Below are 17874 nucleotides of genomic sequence, written 5' to 3'. Positions count from 1 at the left end.
AGGCCGCCGCCCCTGCGTCTCCCTCCCTCTGTTCCTCTCGTTTGAGTTGATTTTGTCCATGGATTGTTGAAACCTTGTAAGGGATTTGATTGGGAAAGGAGGCCCTATCCTCCTCGTGCCCTCTGGGCTTTTGATTTGATTCAAACCCCTAGTTTTGTGCCTTGTGCAATGGATTTTCAATTTCATTTTTGGCACACTTGATTGAGAGGAGACCTCGAGTTCTTTGCTGTGATTCCCGTGCTCCCAACTCTGACCTAAACCCTCTGGAATCACTGGCGTGTTCGAATTCGAGTTCTTGAGTGTTTGAGAAAACCCCAATCCCTTTTGATCTCCCCCATAATTCTCACGATTCGTTGATCTTTGGGACGAGATCTTTTGGGGATATGATCACGGGGTAGGGGCGAAGCAATCCCCCAAGTTTCATCGGTTTTCGTGGTCGTTTGCTCGGGATTCACCGTTTGAATCCAATTTCTCGGGGGTTTTCTGGGTGCTACCGGTCAGACCGGTAGGCACGACCGGTCAGACCGGTCCAGCGCACCGGTCAGACCGGTCCAGGCAGACCAGTTCTGCAGTTTTCTCAATTCGCTTCCGATTTGCTTCGTGGTTTCGCTCGCTCGTTCGAGGCCTTTTGTGTTGGTTTAGCTTTTCCATAGCTATTCCAAACTTTGGCCAGAACGCTTGAGGGTTTGGGTGATTTTCGGGATATAGGCCGACAGTTTGAATTTCGGAAGAAATTTTGATCGGCTCCCATTCACCCTCTCTGATCGCCGGCTTCGGTCCCACAAGATGGCTGCCATGTGCATTGCAATATTTTTCTGACAGCTACAAATATCTGTTCTTTTGACCGGATTCATACTGTATGCAATGCAAGGGGAATCAAAGATCAAAGAATTACTTGGTCTGGGTTGTTTGCTACTCACTGGTTTGTTTGTTGAGGGAATCAATCAGTCAGCTGTGGATGTTCAGATCAGGAGCCCTGACCTACCATGCTGCCGCTTCTCAGACTCTGCTCTTCGTAGAGGTCACATGGGTGCTGGTGGAACCTTCTGATGACTTGTGCAGGGGAAAAGGGAAAGATATATGTGCTTGCTGCAGCAGCAGGAGCATGTGCTAGCCAGCCAGCCAGTCTTGCTGGTGCTGCACATAGTAGGTCTCTTGCATCTGCCCTGAAAATGCATTGCAATTGCAAGATTATTGGTGGTGGCCTCAGCCTGTGGGTGCTGGGAGGGCACTGGGCACACCTCTCCTCTCTCCTGTGTCCTGTCCTGTCCTTGCTCGCGCCTTGATAGGGATAGCCTTGCTTTAATTTGCCATAGCAATTCCGTTGGGTCGCCAGTTGCCACCACCAACTCTCCTCTTTTTCTCGTGTGCTGGTGGCATCCCAAATACTAGTACTATTCAAAACATTTTAATCCCATCCCTAGGCAATTAGGCATGCTAGAGAATTCTTCATTCCCGTGACAGTTCCTAGCTGTAACTGACAGAAGCCATAGATTTGGCGTAAAAGCCAACGAGGCCGTGTTTAGTTTGCGAAAAAGTTTGGATTTTGGTACGGTAGTATGTTTCGTTGTTATTTGACAATTAATGTCAAATTATAGAATAATTAGATTTAAAAATTCATCTCGTATGAAACAGTTATACCGTGTAATTAATTTTTTTAGTTATATTTAATGTTCCATGCATATATCTAAAGATTTGATGTGATAGGTATTGTAGAAATTTTTTTTGGAACTAAACATGACCTGACCAGCCAGTCAGAACTTAGTGAGTGAAATAAAGCAGTTAGCTGTGAGCATCTGAATAGATCTGACCTTTTGCAGTAGATGTTACCCAGATTTTTCTTTTGTTACTCTTGTTACCCTGAATTGAGTCACCTCCCGGGACTACAACTAGTACCACCAAATGAATGGCACATCATGATTCCCACCCAGAAAATAAAGGTGGAGAAAGGCGCTGGAAAGGTAAAGATGGAGACAAACATAAGATCTCGCACACCACCTTACCACCCAGGGAATTTCTTGGTCAAAAGTGATGTGGATACTGTCGAGATCACCATGTGTTGGGTGCAAAGAGAAGACGTACGTATGATTGAAACTGTTCCTTTTTTAACTTATTACCACGTCTCTTTTAAAAAAAAACTTATTACCGCCGTCAATGTGCGAAAAATGTCTGCATTGATGCACATAGACTAGTAACAGTACCGGCAGGAATCCATATGGTACAACTTAAGGCCCCGTTTAGTTGCAGGTGCAGGCTGTAAAAATTTTGAAAAGGCATCTTTTTATATTTGATGTACTAAACATAGACTAATCACAAAAATAATTACAGAACTCGTATGTAAATCGCGAGACGAATCTAATGAGCCTAATTAATCTGTCATTAGAGATTATTTACTGTAGCATTACGGTAGCAATTTAGCATCTAATTACAGCCTAATTAGGTTCATTAGATTCGTCTCGCCATTTACAGACAGTAGTCGCAATGCGTTTTTTATTTCGTCTAGATTTAAGTCTCCATGCGGGTGCCGGAAAAAAAATTTTGAATTTGGAAGTTTGGAACTGAACACGGGCCTTCTATTAGACTTTAATTATTAGCTCCTGTTTAGCAGTCAAGGGGCCGGTCCTCTAGGGAATGTAGATGGCGTATCTCTTTCGTCCTGAATGCTCATCAATAAATTTTTATTTTCAGGAAAAATTAGAGGATCATACATCGTAGACTCTTGACGACTGAAACACACATGATACATGTATATATCATTATGTCCAATAACTGGAAAAACCGCAGCAATAAACATCAACTGTTGATGAATGCTGCTAATCATTGTTGCAGGTACTGATGAGGCAAATGAAAGTTAGGCTGCATCTTTCAGGCTCAATCAGATACCGGGATCCAATCCAGTGGGGCAAATGAATCATCATCATCACACATGCAAGCGCAAGCCTCTTCTTAGCACCGTCCATATGAAGAGATTCCCAGCTACATCTACATACGTTGTTTTCAAGCAGCACCTAAATAGCGTCAGTTTTGTTTCCTGTCAAAATCTAATGAAGTCTCTAGGTAACCGACAATCATGTCCGCTGTGTTTTCCTTAATCTCCTTGCTTAAGCTGCATAGTTTTACCGGGCAAGCTCATGCTTTAACTTTTTTTTTTTGGAAATGTAACATTGCAAATCTCATTTATCCAGCAGGTTCTGTCATTCGTGCTGCAGGTGGTGGTTGTCATTGGACTGCTCTTTGCTGAGCAGTTGGCATCACTGCGGCCCTGTTTGGTTGTAAGTAGTGCTACTTATGCTACGAGAGAATTTTTCTGCATGAAGCACTAAATAAAATTTATTTAGAAAATCTTTTCATGAATGGGTGTAACTTTTCGCGACGAACCTAATGACGGTAATTAATCCGTGATTGGCTACAGTGATGCTATAATAACTATCCTCTAATCATGACGTCAAAGGCCTCATTAGATTCGTCTCGCAAAGTAGCGCTGTGATTCTGAAGTTAATTTTGTAAAATACCTTTATTTAGTACCCCTAATTATTGATCAAAGTTTGCTACAGTAGCTTGCACTACACAAACCAAACACTGTCTGCATATATCTCATGCTTCAACGGCACGACTTGGAGGTATGGACAGGCCCTGTTTATCCGTGCTAGTTCCTAGCACGATTTTTTTTCCATACATGGAGTATTAAATGAAATCTATTTGCAAAATCTCTTTAGAGATGGGTGTAACTTTTCGCGACGAATCTAATGACGGTAATTAATCATGATTGGCTACAGTGATGCTATAGTAACTGTTCTCAAATCACACGGTTAAAAGTCTTATTAGATTTTTCAGAATTCCTAGCACAGGAGTTCCGAAATTAGTTTTATAAACTGTCATATTTAGTATCCTAATTATTGATCAAAATTGCTACAGTCCTAACATAACACAAATCAAATAGGGTGACAGTGTGGTCTTCACGGATGAACACCATGGATGCGCTGTTGGTCAATAGCAGCTCCCCTGCCCGCTCGCTGGCCCGTGCATTAAATGCTTCCTACCATAAACCAAAATTACAGTACAGATGATTAGCAGTAACCCACACAACTAATCTCTGCACACACCACATCGTTAGTTAGATTAGGCCAGTCTCAATGGAAATTTTATGAACATAGTTACATAGACTGAAAACTAGATAACTAAACCAGATGCGTTTTATGGTGATGAAACTCTCATCACATCCTATAAAACTACACCCTTTTCTTTCCTTGTCATATCAACAAAAATAATGATATATAATATCATGAAATTCTTCATAAAATTTCCATTGAGACTTACCTTAGATTTTACTGAGCCCATTAACCAGCCTGTCAGGAACGGCCGAATTTTCCCTCCTAATCAACTGAACCCAACCAACCAATTCCTTCACTGGTCTTGGTTGCCTTCAGGCTTCCAGTCCCTCGCGCCACCAGATGCCAAAATATTGTTGTGGGTGTACACGTACACGCGCAGACAGAGCGAGAGATGGGGCACATGGGCTGCCGCTGAGGACAGAAGAGAGAGGGAGGAGAGAGAGAATGGGTTTCCATGGCTGGTCTGGTTCTGGTCCCAGTACAGCAAGCACAAGCGGTAGTAGGCCATGGCAGTGCAATCCAACCATATTTTGTCTGTCAGTCTCCCCCATCTCTCTCTCCGTGAGATTGAGAGCTACCTGCCTTCTGTAATTGCAACTATCGGGATCATTATTGACTCGTCACCTCACCTTAATCTCCATGGCAGGCCCCCATTTTTATTTATTTTAACAAAAGAGAGGCCAAGTCATACGCACACAGCACAGTACGAACTTGCCAAGTTAAATGCGTAAATTTTCGGGTACAAAATACTGAAGCAATTTCGTTTATATTTACTAATTATTATTCTGTCATGAGTTAATTAGGTTTAAAAAATTCAACTCGCAAATTATAAACAAATTATATAATTAATTATTTTATTTAATTTTATTTAATATTTTATGCATATATTAAATTATTTGATGCGATGAAAATCTTATAAAGCTTTGGAATTTTAAAGACCCAAGCCTCTGCTGTATTCTCAGTTTCTCACTCCTCTAGTCTTTCCTCTCACAAGGCTGCCTCCCCCTTCCCTCCCTCCCGGCGGCCATAGGAACAGGAAACGGGAGGAGGGTGCCGGAAATCTTGGCATCGTGCTACCTGGAGGCCGGAGCTTTGGCACTGAGTGAGAGTGAGAGGCAGCACTGGTGGCTGGCCTTCTTGATCGGTTGATGCTCGCCGTCAGGGAGGCACGAGCGTCTCCTTCTCCCGGGAGCGTCTCCGGTGAGGTCCCCCACCTCCTCCGGGAAATGTGGCGGGACAGCCAGAGATGACGCCTTCTTCTTCTTGACCTGCTTGCTACCTACTACTACCAAGGGGGGCAGCCTCCTGCATTTCTGGATTCCCCTGTGGCCTCCTCTGCTTGCTACCTCTTTCTTGAGGCCGCGACGGCAAGAGGGGAAGGGGAATCGGAGGATGCCGGCCAAGTACCTGGGGGCGTTGGCGGAGGACAGGCGCCCCGATTTCCACCGCCAGGTGGGCTGCGTCACCGGGATCTTGCAGGCCTTCGACCGCCGCCACCCGCTCGCCTCCTCCCACAAGAGGCTCCTTCCCCCAACAGGTTCGCTCCCCTTGCTCTTCTAATGCCGCCTTCTCCGTTCTGCAACTGCAACGATGGCAATCTAGCTTCTGTGTGCTTCAAGCCGTGATCTGTGCTTTGGATGCGGCATATTTCAATTCAACCCCGGTCTCTTCGCCTAGTGATCCCTGCTTGGAATGCGGGCAGCAAAGAACTCAGCTTTTTCAAGACTTAGATCAGGTCCTGTTTGTGATTTCAGCATGGATAAACAAATGGTACAAAGTGCCCCACAGGTTCAGTCCCTGCAGGTGCATGCTCCAGACTTTGGTGTTCATTCCAATCAACCTGCAATGAGTTCTGCTAGGTGCTGGTGATTACTGATGAGGTACCACTTTTTTCGGCGAAGATGTTGGTTAGCTGTGACTGATGATGAACCGCCGCTTTTTTGGACGAAAAGTTGGTGCTGGCTGATGACACACCAAGAAGCATCCTTTCACATCCATTAACTATCTTGAAATCAGCATGGCCACTGACAGAAACTAGTCCTTGGAGTTGGAGACTAGGAGCCTTGCTTCAGATAAGAAAATTGTGCCTGAGAGAAGGTGGCACTGAAACCTGGCTGTACGCACTATCCATTAGATCAAAGGAAAAAAAATATTTCCCCAAATTTGCTCGTTTAATTTGACAGTGATGTTGACACTTCGTTTCTTTTCTATATCACGTGACTAATGTCTTACCTTTTCCTTTCTGTTGTAACAACTGCCATGCTTGCTTCTTTTGTCTGGCTCAGCACTGAGAATCATTTCACTTCCTGCAGCAGACCATGCGCTGTCCAGCAGCCCAAGTGTAGGGGGAGACTGCACACGATTTTCACCTCAGATTGTCCTTGTGAGTTTCCGAATTTTGCATCTGCAGCAGAGTAGTCACACATGTTTTTTTAACTGACATCCAAATCCTAATTGAGTTACTGAAACTGTATTCAGGAGAAGAACTCGAGCAAAACTTGGGCTGAAAACCAGAGAGCACCAGCAGCAGAAATGTTGCAGACCTCATATTCATCGTCACCATCTTTGTCATTCTCCTCCCTTGATGGAAACAAGTTGACTCAACAGGACCTATCGTCTACTGACCGAATGCTATTTCCAGAGAGGTCTTTCAAGTGCTCGCCGATGCTCAAGAGCTCTTTTGACAGTGAGAATGGACTCGACTACCATGATGATGTGCTTATCAAGCCCGATAATATGACCGCAGCTGAATCCAGCCTGCCAACTCTTGGTATAAAAAATCTTGTGAAGGATTCAATCTACAAGGATAGCCGTGACTTGTCAGTCAGAGTTTGCAACGGGGATGAAGTAAAAGATCACCCATTCAACTTTGGAGATCCACCCAAGCAATTGGATGGGCCTCCGCGCAACAATACACAAGGAAAAAGCAAGGGTCTCATGGACATCAACGAATCGCTTCGTGTGCTAGCCAAGCTCAGGGAAGCCTCTTGGGCACCATCTGAATCATGCCATCATGCAAGACTTTCATGTGATGCTCCTCAGTTCTCATATGATGGGAAGGAGGCAGTATCAAGAATGAGGGAGGTACCAAGGTTGTCACTGGACATCAAGGAAGGTCACCTTTTGAATCGTGAAGTGAACTCTAGATCGAAGCCAATCTTGAGTTCTTCAGACAGAAGCAATGCAGCCCTGGAGACTCAGCAGGAACAGCCTGCCTGCAAGCGTCTTCCTAGTGTTGTTGCAAAGCTCATGGGATTGGAAGAGTTGCCTGAGCATAATGAAAGTACAGCATCATCACAGACATGCAAAGCAGTCAAAGAGAGCAAGCAAGAGGCCACACTGAATCTTTTGAGCATCTCAGCCCAGAATGAGTCCGCTCCTCGACAACAAAGGAACCAGGATTCAACAATAAGAAATTTACCCAACTCTATGTTTCCTGTTGAAACTGCACCGTGGAAGCAACAAGAAAGAATTGTCCTACCTAGAAAACTACCAAAGGGATCAAAAGGAGTCCACGGAAGAGAACCTGTTGCATCAATCTTCAGCGACATAGAGAAGCGACTGAAGGACCTTGATTTTCAACATTCGAACAAGGACCTTAGAGTGCTTAAACAGATCTTGGATTCTATGCAAGCAAAAGGACTGTTGGAAAACAAGAAACGGGAGGAAGCATCCATGTCAAAGCTATATGATGGAAACCATGATAACCAAGAGATGGTCAATCTGGATGTGAAAATGAACAGTAACACCAACTCCATATGGGTGCCTGAAGAGAGCAATGCAGAAAGCTCTTTCAAATCGCCTATTGTGATCATGAAGCCTACGAAATCTGCAAACCTTTTCAGCGAGGTGGATTCTTCTGCCATTTCATTAGGGGGTTCGTCTGATCTTCCACATCTGCAAACAGGCAGTAGCACTGATAAACGGAAAGCTTCAACGATCAATAGGACAGCTAAAGAGCAGCATGCGAAATGGAGTCCTAGAGTCCCTACTTCTCAACCCCTTGTTTCTTATGATAGGAAATCAAATGGAAGGAATGAAGATAGCAGCAACAAGCAAAAATCTAGTTCACTGCTGGTTACTGAGAGCTCATCCAGAAGACAGCAGCTGCCAAGAGACAGTAGCATAAATTTGCAAAAGAACAAAAATTCCACTAGCCCAAGGTTACTACAGAGAAAACTTAATTCAGAGCGGAAGGCTAGACCTCCTATTTTTTCTGCTGAGTCAAACAAAAGCCAAAGGCAATCTGGAGATAGGAATAATTTGGACACCGTGTCACCCCGAAGCAAATTCAGAAGGAAACCTGTGTGTGCACAAGAAGGTAATGATGGCATGCCCAGTGGATTGAATAACAGGACAAGGAGCCTGAATCAGCAGGGCAATGATATGTCCACAAGGTCAGATGACAGTATGTGTGTAGAGGTGGATATAGAAGTTATAAGCAATGACAGGTCTACAGAAGTGAATGTTTCTAACATCGAGCAAGGAAATGGAACTCCATCAGGAAGGAATCCTCAAAAAGTGGTAGGGTTTTCTTCGAACTATGCCTTTTTTCTAAAGCGTCATTAATTTTAAGATGAAAATATCATTTCTAACCAAGGTTTTAAAAAACGCTAGACGCTAGGCGAATGCTTGCCTATGGTTTAGAGTTTTTTGTGATTAAACGTAGATTGAACATGATTAAACGTGTGTTGTGATTAAACGACACTGTGATTAAACGCAACGCTTGGCCACCGTTCAGTGTTTAATCAAGATTAAACGACGTTTAAAAACGTTTTTTAAAACACTGTTTCTAACACTTAACTATTCTGATCGAATAATAGTATAGAAATATTGCCTGGTTTTGGTCTTATAGAAATCTCTCTCCTTGGCTAGTTGAGTCAGGAAACAATAATGGCAAATTAAATCATACAATGTATAATACTGCATGTCTAATTTTTATGGTTTGCATCTTTTCTTTAGAAAACCTCATATGATGCAAGCAAGGATGTGTCATCTGTAGACCCTTCCACTGCTATCTCTGAACGGCCAAGTCCAGTTTCTGTGTTGGACTCTTCATTTGATCAGGAGGATTTATTTCCTACCAGCGGGACTTCAAATTCATTTACTGCTGGTAAGATCATCTTTCTACCACTCTCCAAGCTCTTGGTGTTAACCATAGGAACTGGAATCCCAAATATGATTTTTGTTTCACTTCGCTGTAGTTTTAATTTAGTTTTCATCCATTCTGAATTGTTTGCTGCACTTTCGAAGCAACACTTGAACCAAATTTTTTATGTGCAGTCCATTTTGTATACCCCCAATGCATATTCTGAATTTCTGATTCCACAGTAAGTTACTGTGGACAAATGATGCCAAAATTCATAGGTGACAGTGCACCCTGGCACAGTAAGCAAGTTTAATCATATGGGTTTTGTGGTACATGCTTCTAGTGCAGTCCATGTTGGCTTGAGTAATGTTGCATAATTAATAAGTACTGCAACCTTTACTAGGATGTTAAGGATGCAAGTGGATACTAAAGCACAAGTACTTTTCTTTGCATTGGCACCTACCAATCCGATATTCTTCTGTATCCTTTACATCATGTCTTGCTCAGTATCTGAAGCACAATATAACGCATATTCCATCAGTCCTCAAGTATTTTGCAGTGTAAATTCTTAGTGTTATTGCCCCATCTTTGCTTCATGAACCCACATTATAAGTTTTTACTACCACTGCATTAATATTCATAGACTTTTATGCAATTCATCAAATCATCAATGATCACTAAATAAATCAATTCCTTTCATTACAAATTCATTGTCAAATTTTTGCATAGGTTATAATAGATTCACAAAATTTGACAACTGTGACTGAAATGTACATGACAGCAATATTAAGATCTCTTAAATGAAAATGACTAGGGTACTGTTTGAGCTATTTTCTGAGTTCACTTCCTGATGTGCCAGAAAGATCAACTAGCGTGCATGATTGTTTGCTGAAATTTTTGCTGCTGAGACTTACCCATTGGCATGTTCCCTAAAACCTGCAGATGATGAGCGCCACACATCAGAGGAACCCTGGAAACCTTCTGATACAAAGCCAAGAGAGTCTGCTATGCAATCCAAGAACAATAAGCTTGCTAATGTTGCTAGCTTGCTTGAGAAACTCCAGCAGCTTAGCGATAACAAGGATGAGGATGCCCCACCAGTTGACCACATTGCTTTCTTGTGTGAGACAGAAAGCCCAGAGCACCGTTATGTGTCTGAGATACTACTGGCCTCAGGCCTTCTGATGAAAGACCTAGGGTCAGCACAGTCAGGTCTCCAGCTCCACTCTTCTGGCTACCCAATCAACCCTGACCTGTTCCACGTGTTGGAGCAAAGAAAGGCAGGATGGGTCAGTAAACCTGATGGTATCCATCCGAGCAGAAGTGGTGCGAAGTCTGATCCGAAGAGAGCACATCGGAAGCTGATGTTCGACACTGTGAATGAGCTTCTCCTTCAGAAGTTTGAGCAGGAAACTGCAGTTTATTCAGTCAGCTCATTCACCAGAGCGAAGGATCTGCCTACAAAAACTCTTAGTGGGCAGCAACTGGTGAAATTCTTATCTTCAGGAATCGAAGACCTGGAGATGGAGCAATCACGCATCTGCCAGAAGGAAGGCAGCGTGATACCTGATGCAGAGATTCTGCAGAGGCTGCAGGGATGGACGAGCTTCCACAGGGAGCTCCCGGGGATGGTTCTGGAGATAGAGAGGTCGATATTTAAGGAGCTAGTCGACGAGGTGGTGCATGGTGAGTCTGCTGACAGCCCACAGATGAAGGCAGCAGGCAGACGGAGAAGGCGGCTCTTTGCTTGACATGGTTTGGTTGACTATATCACCATTCATCAAGTTGTCGAAGTGGATGGACTTGATCTGTGAAAATGTAACTTTGTTTGCCATGTGAGTTTTTTTTTTCCTTCTGAAGAGAGGAGGTATAGAAGTTTTTGTATTAGCAGCGCAGATTGCAGAGACCTAGAATGGGCATTCATTTGTGCTATGTAGATACTATGTATACCAGTGCTTGATTGAGTGTTTGTTTCATTGGGAAGATGCTTACAAATAGCAGGTTCTTCCAATACTCAACTTGTGAATGCCTTAGCCACTTTGTAGTGTATCCCTGTCGGCCCTCTCAGATGAGTCTGCTATCCACCACTTTCGCCAGTTTCAGCTCGTTTTGCCACCATTTAGGCTGAGTCGATTCAAAGGCCCACTGTGCACTCTTTGTATTGTAGGTAGGCCTTAAACTCGCCTTTTTTTTCCCGAAGAACTTAAACTCACCTTTCTTGCACGGCCCAAAATTCGAATACGCTGGACTCTTTCCCAAGCTCATCGCCCGACTATAAAGCTATCCTCAGATTAAAAAAAAAAACTAGAGCGCGTAGAGCCGCACGTTTTCATGCTGTGTGTGCTGCTGGCCTTTCCACTGCATAGATACAAGACATTTGTAGCATGATTTGTCAATGTAGTTAAAGATATGTCTGCTAATCATTGAAGAGGAATGTAATGTATCTATACCAAAATAAAAAAGATCAACTATATCCATCGGATCCCCCCCCCCTGCAGTTAAGTAAGTTCCGTTGCTGAAAATGAAAAAAAAAGAGAGAAAAAAATGCTGACCATTTCAGTGTTCTGGTGACCAAAGTGAAAACAAGGATGGGTCGGGATACCAAAGTGAAATTACAGAAACAACTACCAAAGGGATTTAATTTTTTTGTAATCCTCGGAGCCTGGATCCTCTATAAACATAGAAATTCCTGTATTTTCGATGGAGCTGCACCAAATTTACAGGAAGCTTTTCAGGCCTTTAAGGATGAATTTCATCTTTCGCAAATCTCGGGCGCCAAAGGGCTTTTTTGCCCTGAGCCTAGAAGGATTTGTAGCTGCTGGTTAGAGGTCTAGTGGTGGTCAAGTCCCAGTTTTTTCTTCTTTGCTTGTGATATCCCTTACTTTAATCCAAGGTAAGGTGACGTGTTTGTAATTGGACTATTTTCCTCTCTTAATATAAAGATGCGCAGCCCTCGTGTGTGTTCACGAAAAATAAAAGAGTACATACATGTTGCTTGGTTTCTCCACCGCTTGCAATCGACGCATGCATGGCTTAGCGTAAATGTAATCAAATGATGAACCTTACTTACTATTTTCTGAAGCTTAGGACAAATAGAGGAAACTTTATGCCACAGGAATCGGGACTGGTGAATTTACCCATATAGGCAAACTGAGTATGGGTGCAATTAGCATGCGTACAGATTGACCTCAAAATTGACACTGTTGTTGCTCCATAAGATATGGTTCCTCATGAATGCTATCAGAATTCAGCAGCAAATTCAGGAAATTAAGAAACGGCAAAATGAAACCACATTTCTCAGAACAACTGATGGCGCTGTTGCAGAGGACATAAGATGTTTGAGAGCTACAAAGAATCTTTATAGAAGAGCAGTTAAATTAGTAGAGCCTAAACTGACCTAAAAGAGTCCATTCTGCTGCCCATTGACTCTGAAACCTCAAACTGAAAACACAAGAGGATGAAACGGGTTAGAATTAGATAAGTTTTTAGGGCAAGACCCAGCATTAGATCATCATATATCACGAACCACTTATATCCTGCAAGGCATCAAATTGTTTATTTTCTAACAAAAAATTAAGAAAATTGTATCGTAAATTACTAATATAAATTTGAAAAATGTAAAGATCAAGGTAGTGCTCATTGCCTAAACTAAATTCTGAGATAAGAGAAAATGATGGGGGGAAATGAAGGCATGCTTTTATATTACAAACTATTACAAATGAAACAATTTTGCAAACAGCAGCCGTAGTGTGGCACAGAACGCCGGGTGGGGGGAGACTGGAATAATGGTGGACAACTGACAAAGTATGTAACCTTTTACAGTGCACTAACACAAAAATATTTTCAACAGTTATGGATGCAGATAGTATCTTTGTACAACAGAAATTTTGTTAGTCCTAGAAAATGAAGTTGTTGACACAAATTAGCGCCAAACACACTCGAATGCGCTAGCACGCGCGAACGATCAACACCGCGAAACCCTGGGCAGGCCGGTCTGACCGGTGCCGCCGACCGGTTTGACCGGTTCAGGCAGGGGTTCGCTGAAGACCTAGAACGGTGAGCTTGGGAGTTGGAGCTCGTCACGCTAGGGGTGCTCTGAAGTCGGCAGGCCACTCAGAATGTCTTCAAATGCCGTGGAGACAAGAGAAGAAAGCAATCTAGGGTTGGAAAAAGCTAGGGTTTGAGAGACAAAAAGTAATACAATATTTTGATTGATTCGATTGGGAATAACCTCAATCGGCCTTAGCCTTTATATTTATAGGCCGGGGAAGACGTACCCCTTCACGAGTAGGATTACAAAGGGATTCTTTACAAAAAACCTAATTCTACTTGGACTGTACAGACCAAACCGGTCTGACCGGTCGGCCAGACCAGTCAGACGGCCTCGGCAGGTGTCAAATTTGGCTGTTAACATATGCCCCCCTGCTTTTTAGTGAGTTTACAAGCTACAAATCAAATAACAGAAACATGCTATACAATACTAGGGCCTAAAAAATACTGCTAAGGACGATCTTCATAAAATCGGTCATCTTCTCTTCATGCATCTTGCCACACGCTGGGGTAGTACTTCTTCAAGTATTTTCCATTGATAGCTCTAGGTAGACGATCTCCTTGCAGCGTCTCCATCCTATAAGTATTCTCGAAGATAACTTTAACAACTCTATATGGACCCTTCTAACTTGGTGACCATTTACCAAACTTATTGCTTTTCATCCCAAGAGGTAATATTGTTTTCCAAACTAGATCTCCAACTTGAAAAGATTTACCTTTTACCTTTTTGTTGTAAGCTCTAGCAACCCGAAGCTTGTCCTTTTCAATTTCTTTTAAAGCCTTCACCCTTTTGTTAGTCACCTCATCAATATTATCCATCATTAAATTATAATAATCAACGACGGAAAGATCATTTTGTTTAGCCAATCTATAAGCGTCCAGATTTATCTCAACGGGCAAAACGGCCTCTTGACCATATAAAAGCTCAAAAGAAGTAACTTTAGTGGCACCATGACGAGATATACGATGAGCCCACAATGCTTTGGATAATATTTCATGCCATCTCTTAGGATTTTCTTCTATTTTCTTCTTGATAAGCTTGATCAAAATCTTATTACCGGACTCGGCCTGTCCATTGGTTTAAGCATAATATGGAGATGAATTGAGCAACTTAATCTTGTAAGATTCGATAAACGTACGCACCTCTTTTGATATAAATGAAGAACCTTGATCCGTAGTCAAATTTGAGGAATACCGAATCTATGAATAATATGCTCAGTTATGAACTCAATCACCTATCTATGTGTCATATTCTTCAAAGGAACCGCTTCGGTCCACTTAGTGAAATAATCTGTAGCAACCAACACGAAGCGATGCCCCTTTGAAAATGGAGGATTAATTTGACTAATAAAATCCAACTCCCAACCTCGAAACGGCCATGGTTTAATGATTGGATGCATCAACGCAGCGGGCACCAATTGCAAATCTCCAAACTGTTGACGTTCTTCACATCCCTTATAATATCTAAAGCAATCCGAAATCATGAAAGGCCAATAAAAACTGGCTCTCCTAAGCAACCACTTCATTTTAGGAGCCGATTGATGAGTACCACAAATGCCTTCATGAACTTCTCCCATAGCAACTTTGGCTTGATCCGAGTCCAAACACTTAAGAAGTAAATCTTTGGTGGTTCGACGATAAAGTTCATCATCGATTAGAATATACTTAAACGCTGCACGCCGAATATTTCTCTCTGCACTACGACCAAGATCTTTGAGATAAGAGATTATAGGGACTCTCCAATCCTGATCTTCAGCCTTCTTTGTGACCGAATCGGTGTTTTCTGCCGACTGGGCGGTTAGACCGGTCTCTGGAACAATCAGACCGGTCTGAGCGGTCAGATCGGTCGGGTCAACTGGTCGGACCTGTTCATCCAGAACCTGCAGCTCGGCTTTGGTCCGCATCGGTCTTCTAATGTTGAATTTTTCTTTTCCAATACTATAACCAGATGCTTGCTAAGCCAGAGCGTTAACTTGTCCATTTTATTCTCTTGACAAATGTCTTATAACAAATTCATCCAAAGAAAAAATAATGTTGAGGTACTTATCAAGGTATGCATTTAATGAACCATTATAATATTGGCATACCTTGGATACTTGCTGCACAACGAGAAGCGAATCACCAAAATCCTTAACATGCTTCACGCCCATGGATTGTAAAATCTCCAAGCCAAATAATAATGCTTCATACTCAACTTGGTTATTTATACAATACTCTTCTAATCGATTTGAGAACTCAAAAACAGCACCACTTGGAGATATAAGGACAGCACCAATTCCTCTCCCATCATCACAAACCGATCCGTCAAAGTAAAGCTTCTATGGTGTGCAAACAATATAGCCGACTTCCAAATCATGCTCATCATTAATCTGATGCTCAACAATAAAATCCGCTACAATTTAGTCTTTCATAGATTTCAAAGGTTTCATAGATAGCAGGTAGTGCCTCGATTTAGTGCAAGCATGATATAAAGACAAACATAACTTTTCAATAAAAGTATATCTCGTCTCTGCATCAATAAGTCGTCGGCCTATGTAGGTAACAACATACTCCTTGCCCTCGATTTCTTGAGTCAAAACAGCTCCAATAACTTTATCTTCGGCCGCTATATAAAGTTTAAAAGGAACACCTCTCCTAGGTGCTTTAAGAACCGGCGGCGAAGACAAATAATATTTAATCTTCTCAAATGCCTCTTGCTGTTTTGCCCCCAAGTAAATTTGGCTTCATTCTTTAACCGAAGAATAGGAGTAAAAGCATCGATCTTTCCGGACAAGTTAGAAATAAATCTTCTCAAATAATTTACCTTGCATAGAAACTTTTGCAAATCCTTTTTGCAAGTAGGAGCCTCAACTTTCCTCATGGCTTCAATTCTTTTAGGATCAATCTCTATGCCCTTCTCATGAATAATGAAACCAAGAAACTTTCCAGCTGATACTCCAAAAGCACATTTGAGTGGATTCATCTTCAAACCATACCGACATATCCTTTTAAGAGCAAGTCTCAAATCGGCTAAATGATGATCTAGACCGGCAGATTTAATAACAATATTATCAATATATAAACCTCCAAGATGACACCAAGCAAATCATGGAAGATCAAATTCATAGTTCTTTGATAAGTTGCACCGGCATTTTTCAAACCAAAAGCCATAACCACCCACTCAAACAAATCAACAAATCCGGGACATACAAAAGTCGTTTTAGACGTATCTTCCTCGGCCATGAATATTTAATTGTAACCCGCATTACCAGTAAGAAAGCTAATAACATGATGTCCTGAAGCTTCATTAATTAACATATCGGCTATAGGCATAGGATATTCATCCTTGGAAGTACCGTTGTTAAGATCTCTAAAATCAATGCAAACACGAATCTTACCCGAATTTTTCTTTTCAATGGGCACAATATTAGAGATCCAATCCGCATAACGACAAGACCAAATGAAACCAGCATCCAACAATCGATTAATCTCTTCTTTAATTAATTCGGTCATAAATACTAGGATTGAAATGCCTAGCCGGTTGCTTATAAGGTTTAAAACCGGCTTTGATTGGTAGACGATGCTCAACAAGATCACGACTCAATCCCGGCATTTCAGAATACTCACAAGCAAAACAATCGATATATTCCTTTAATAACTTTACTAAATCGGCTTTAAACTCAGCCGATAAATTTTTGTTTACAAAAGTCGGCCTAGGAATAGTACCATCACCTAGATCTACCTTTTCTAAAGGATCAGCCGACGTAAAACCTTGGCCCAGCTTGTCCATATCTTCTGACTCTTTAATAGTCTCACACATATCGTTCGTACGCGCCCGATAGTGTTCAATGCACTGCTGGAGCCACTCTGCATTAGACCGGTCTGACCGGTCCGACCCACCGGTCTGACCGGTTGGCTCTAGGGGCCGATCTGGAGAAGACCGCTCTGACCGATCGCGGGACCCGATCTGACCGGTTGTGCCTGAGGTGCCTGCTTGGCTCATTTTTATAGCATTAAATGATTTAGCCGATTTTCCATCGGCTTTAAAGTAGTAGGGACGAATCCCTCCTTGGTGCAACTGATCAGCTCATAATCGGACAGATCCAAGTCCGATAAGCACTTAATGTTGTCATTGGCACCAATGGAGTTAGAATTGGCGGTAGCAACGAAGGAGGAATTGTCACCATGCACTATCTCAACTTCGTCGCCGATCCACTGAATAAGAAATTGATGCAAGGTAGGCGGAACACATTGATTGGCATGAATCCAATCACACCCAAGTATTAAGCTAAAGTTACCTTGCACCTTTGAGACAAAGAAGGCTGTGGCGAGTGGACGCGACCCCCTTAGCACTAATGGGATCACATCCACCCACGCCGCTGACCGTCATGTTGGTCTTGATCAACTCCTCGTCCTTCCCGCCAAGTTCTTATACAAAGAGTAGGGCATAAGATTTACAATGGCCCCACCATCCACGAGCATACGAGAAATCGGTTTCCCATTAACATGCCCCCTCATGTAGAGAGCTTTCAAATGGTTGTCTGATTCTTTGGGCTTCTGGAGCACAGCATCACGAGGCCCAAATTGAAGATGAGCTATCTCCTCTTCGGGAAATATGAGATAATCCAAAGACATATGCACAAC

General features: G+C 42.5%; 1 protein-coding gene across 2 annotated transcripts; it reads left to right on the top strand.

The window, feature by feature from the left end:
• The first annotated feature begins 5057 nt into the window (after positions 1 to 5057).
• Positions 5058 to 11219, top strand: LOC120672453 (protein LONGIFOLIA 1-like). 2 transcript variants are annotated; one of them, XM_039952862.1, is made up of 5 exons: positions 5058 to 5649; positions 6428 to 6495; positions 6591 to 8636; positions 9075 to 9225; positions 10144 to 11219. In XM_039952862.1, exons 1-5 carry the CDS (start codon positions 5505 to 5507, stop codon positions 10950 to 10952), a joined length of 3219 nt encoding a protein of 1072 aa, XP_039808796.1. In that variant the 5' UTR covers positions 5058 to 5504; the 3' UTR covers positions 10953 to 11219. The 2 variants fall into 2 exon arrangements, with proteins under 2 accessions (XP_039808796.1, XP_039808787.1); XM_039952853.1 differs by having other exon boundaries at positions 6425 to 6495.
• Positions 11220 to 17874: the final 6655 nt, after the last annotated feature.

This window comes from Panicum virgatum, chromosome 2K (genome assembly GCF_016808335.1).
Source record: "Panicum virgatum strain AP13 chromosome 2K, P.virgatum_v5, whole genome shotgun sequence".
Classification (NCBI taxonomy): Eukaryota; Viridiplantae; Streptophyta; class Magnoliopsida; order Poales; family Poaceae; genus Panicum; species Panicum virgatum.
This window is presented reverse-complemented; position numbering and strand designations above follow the sequence as displayed.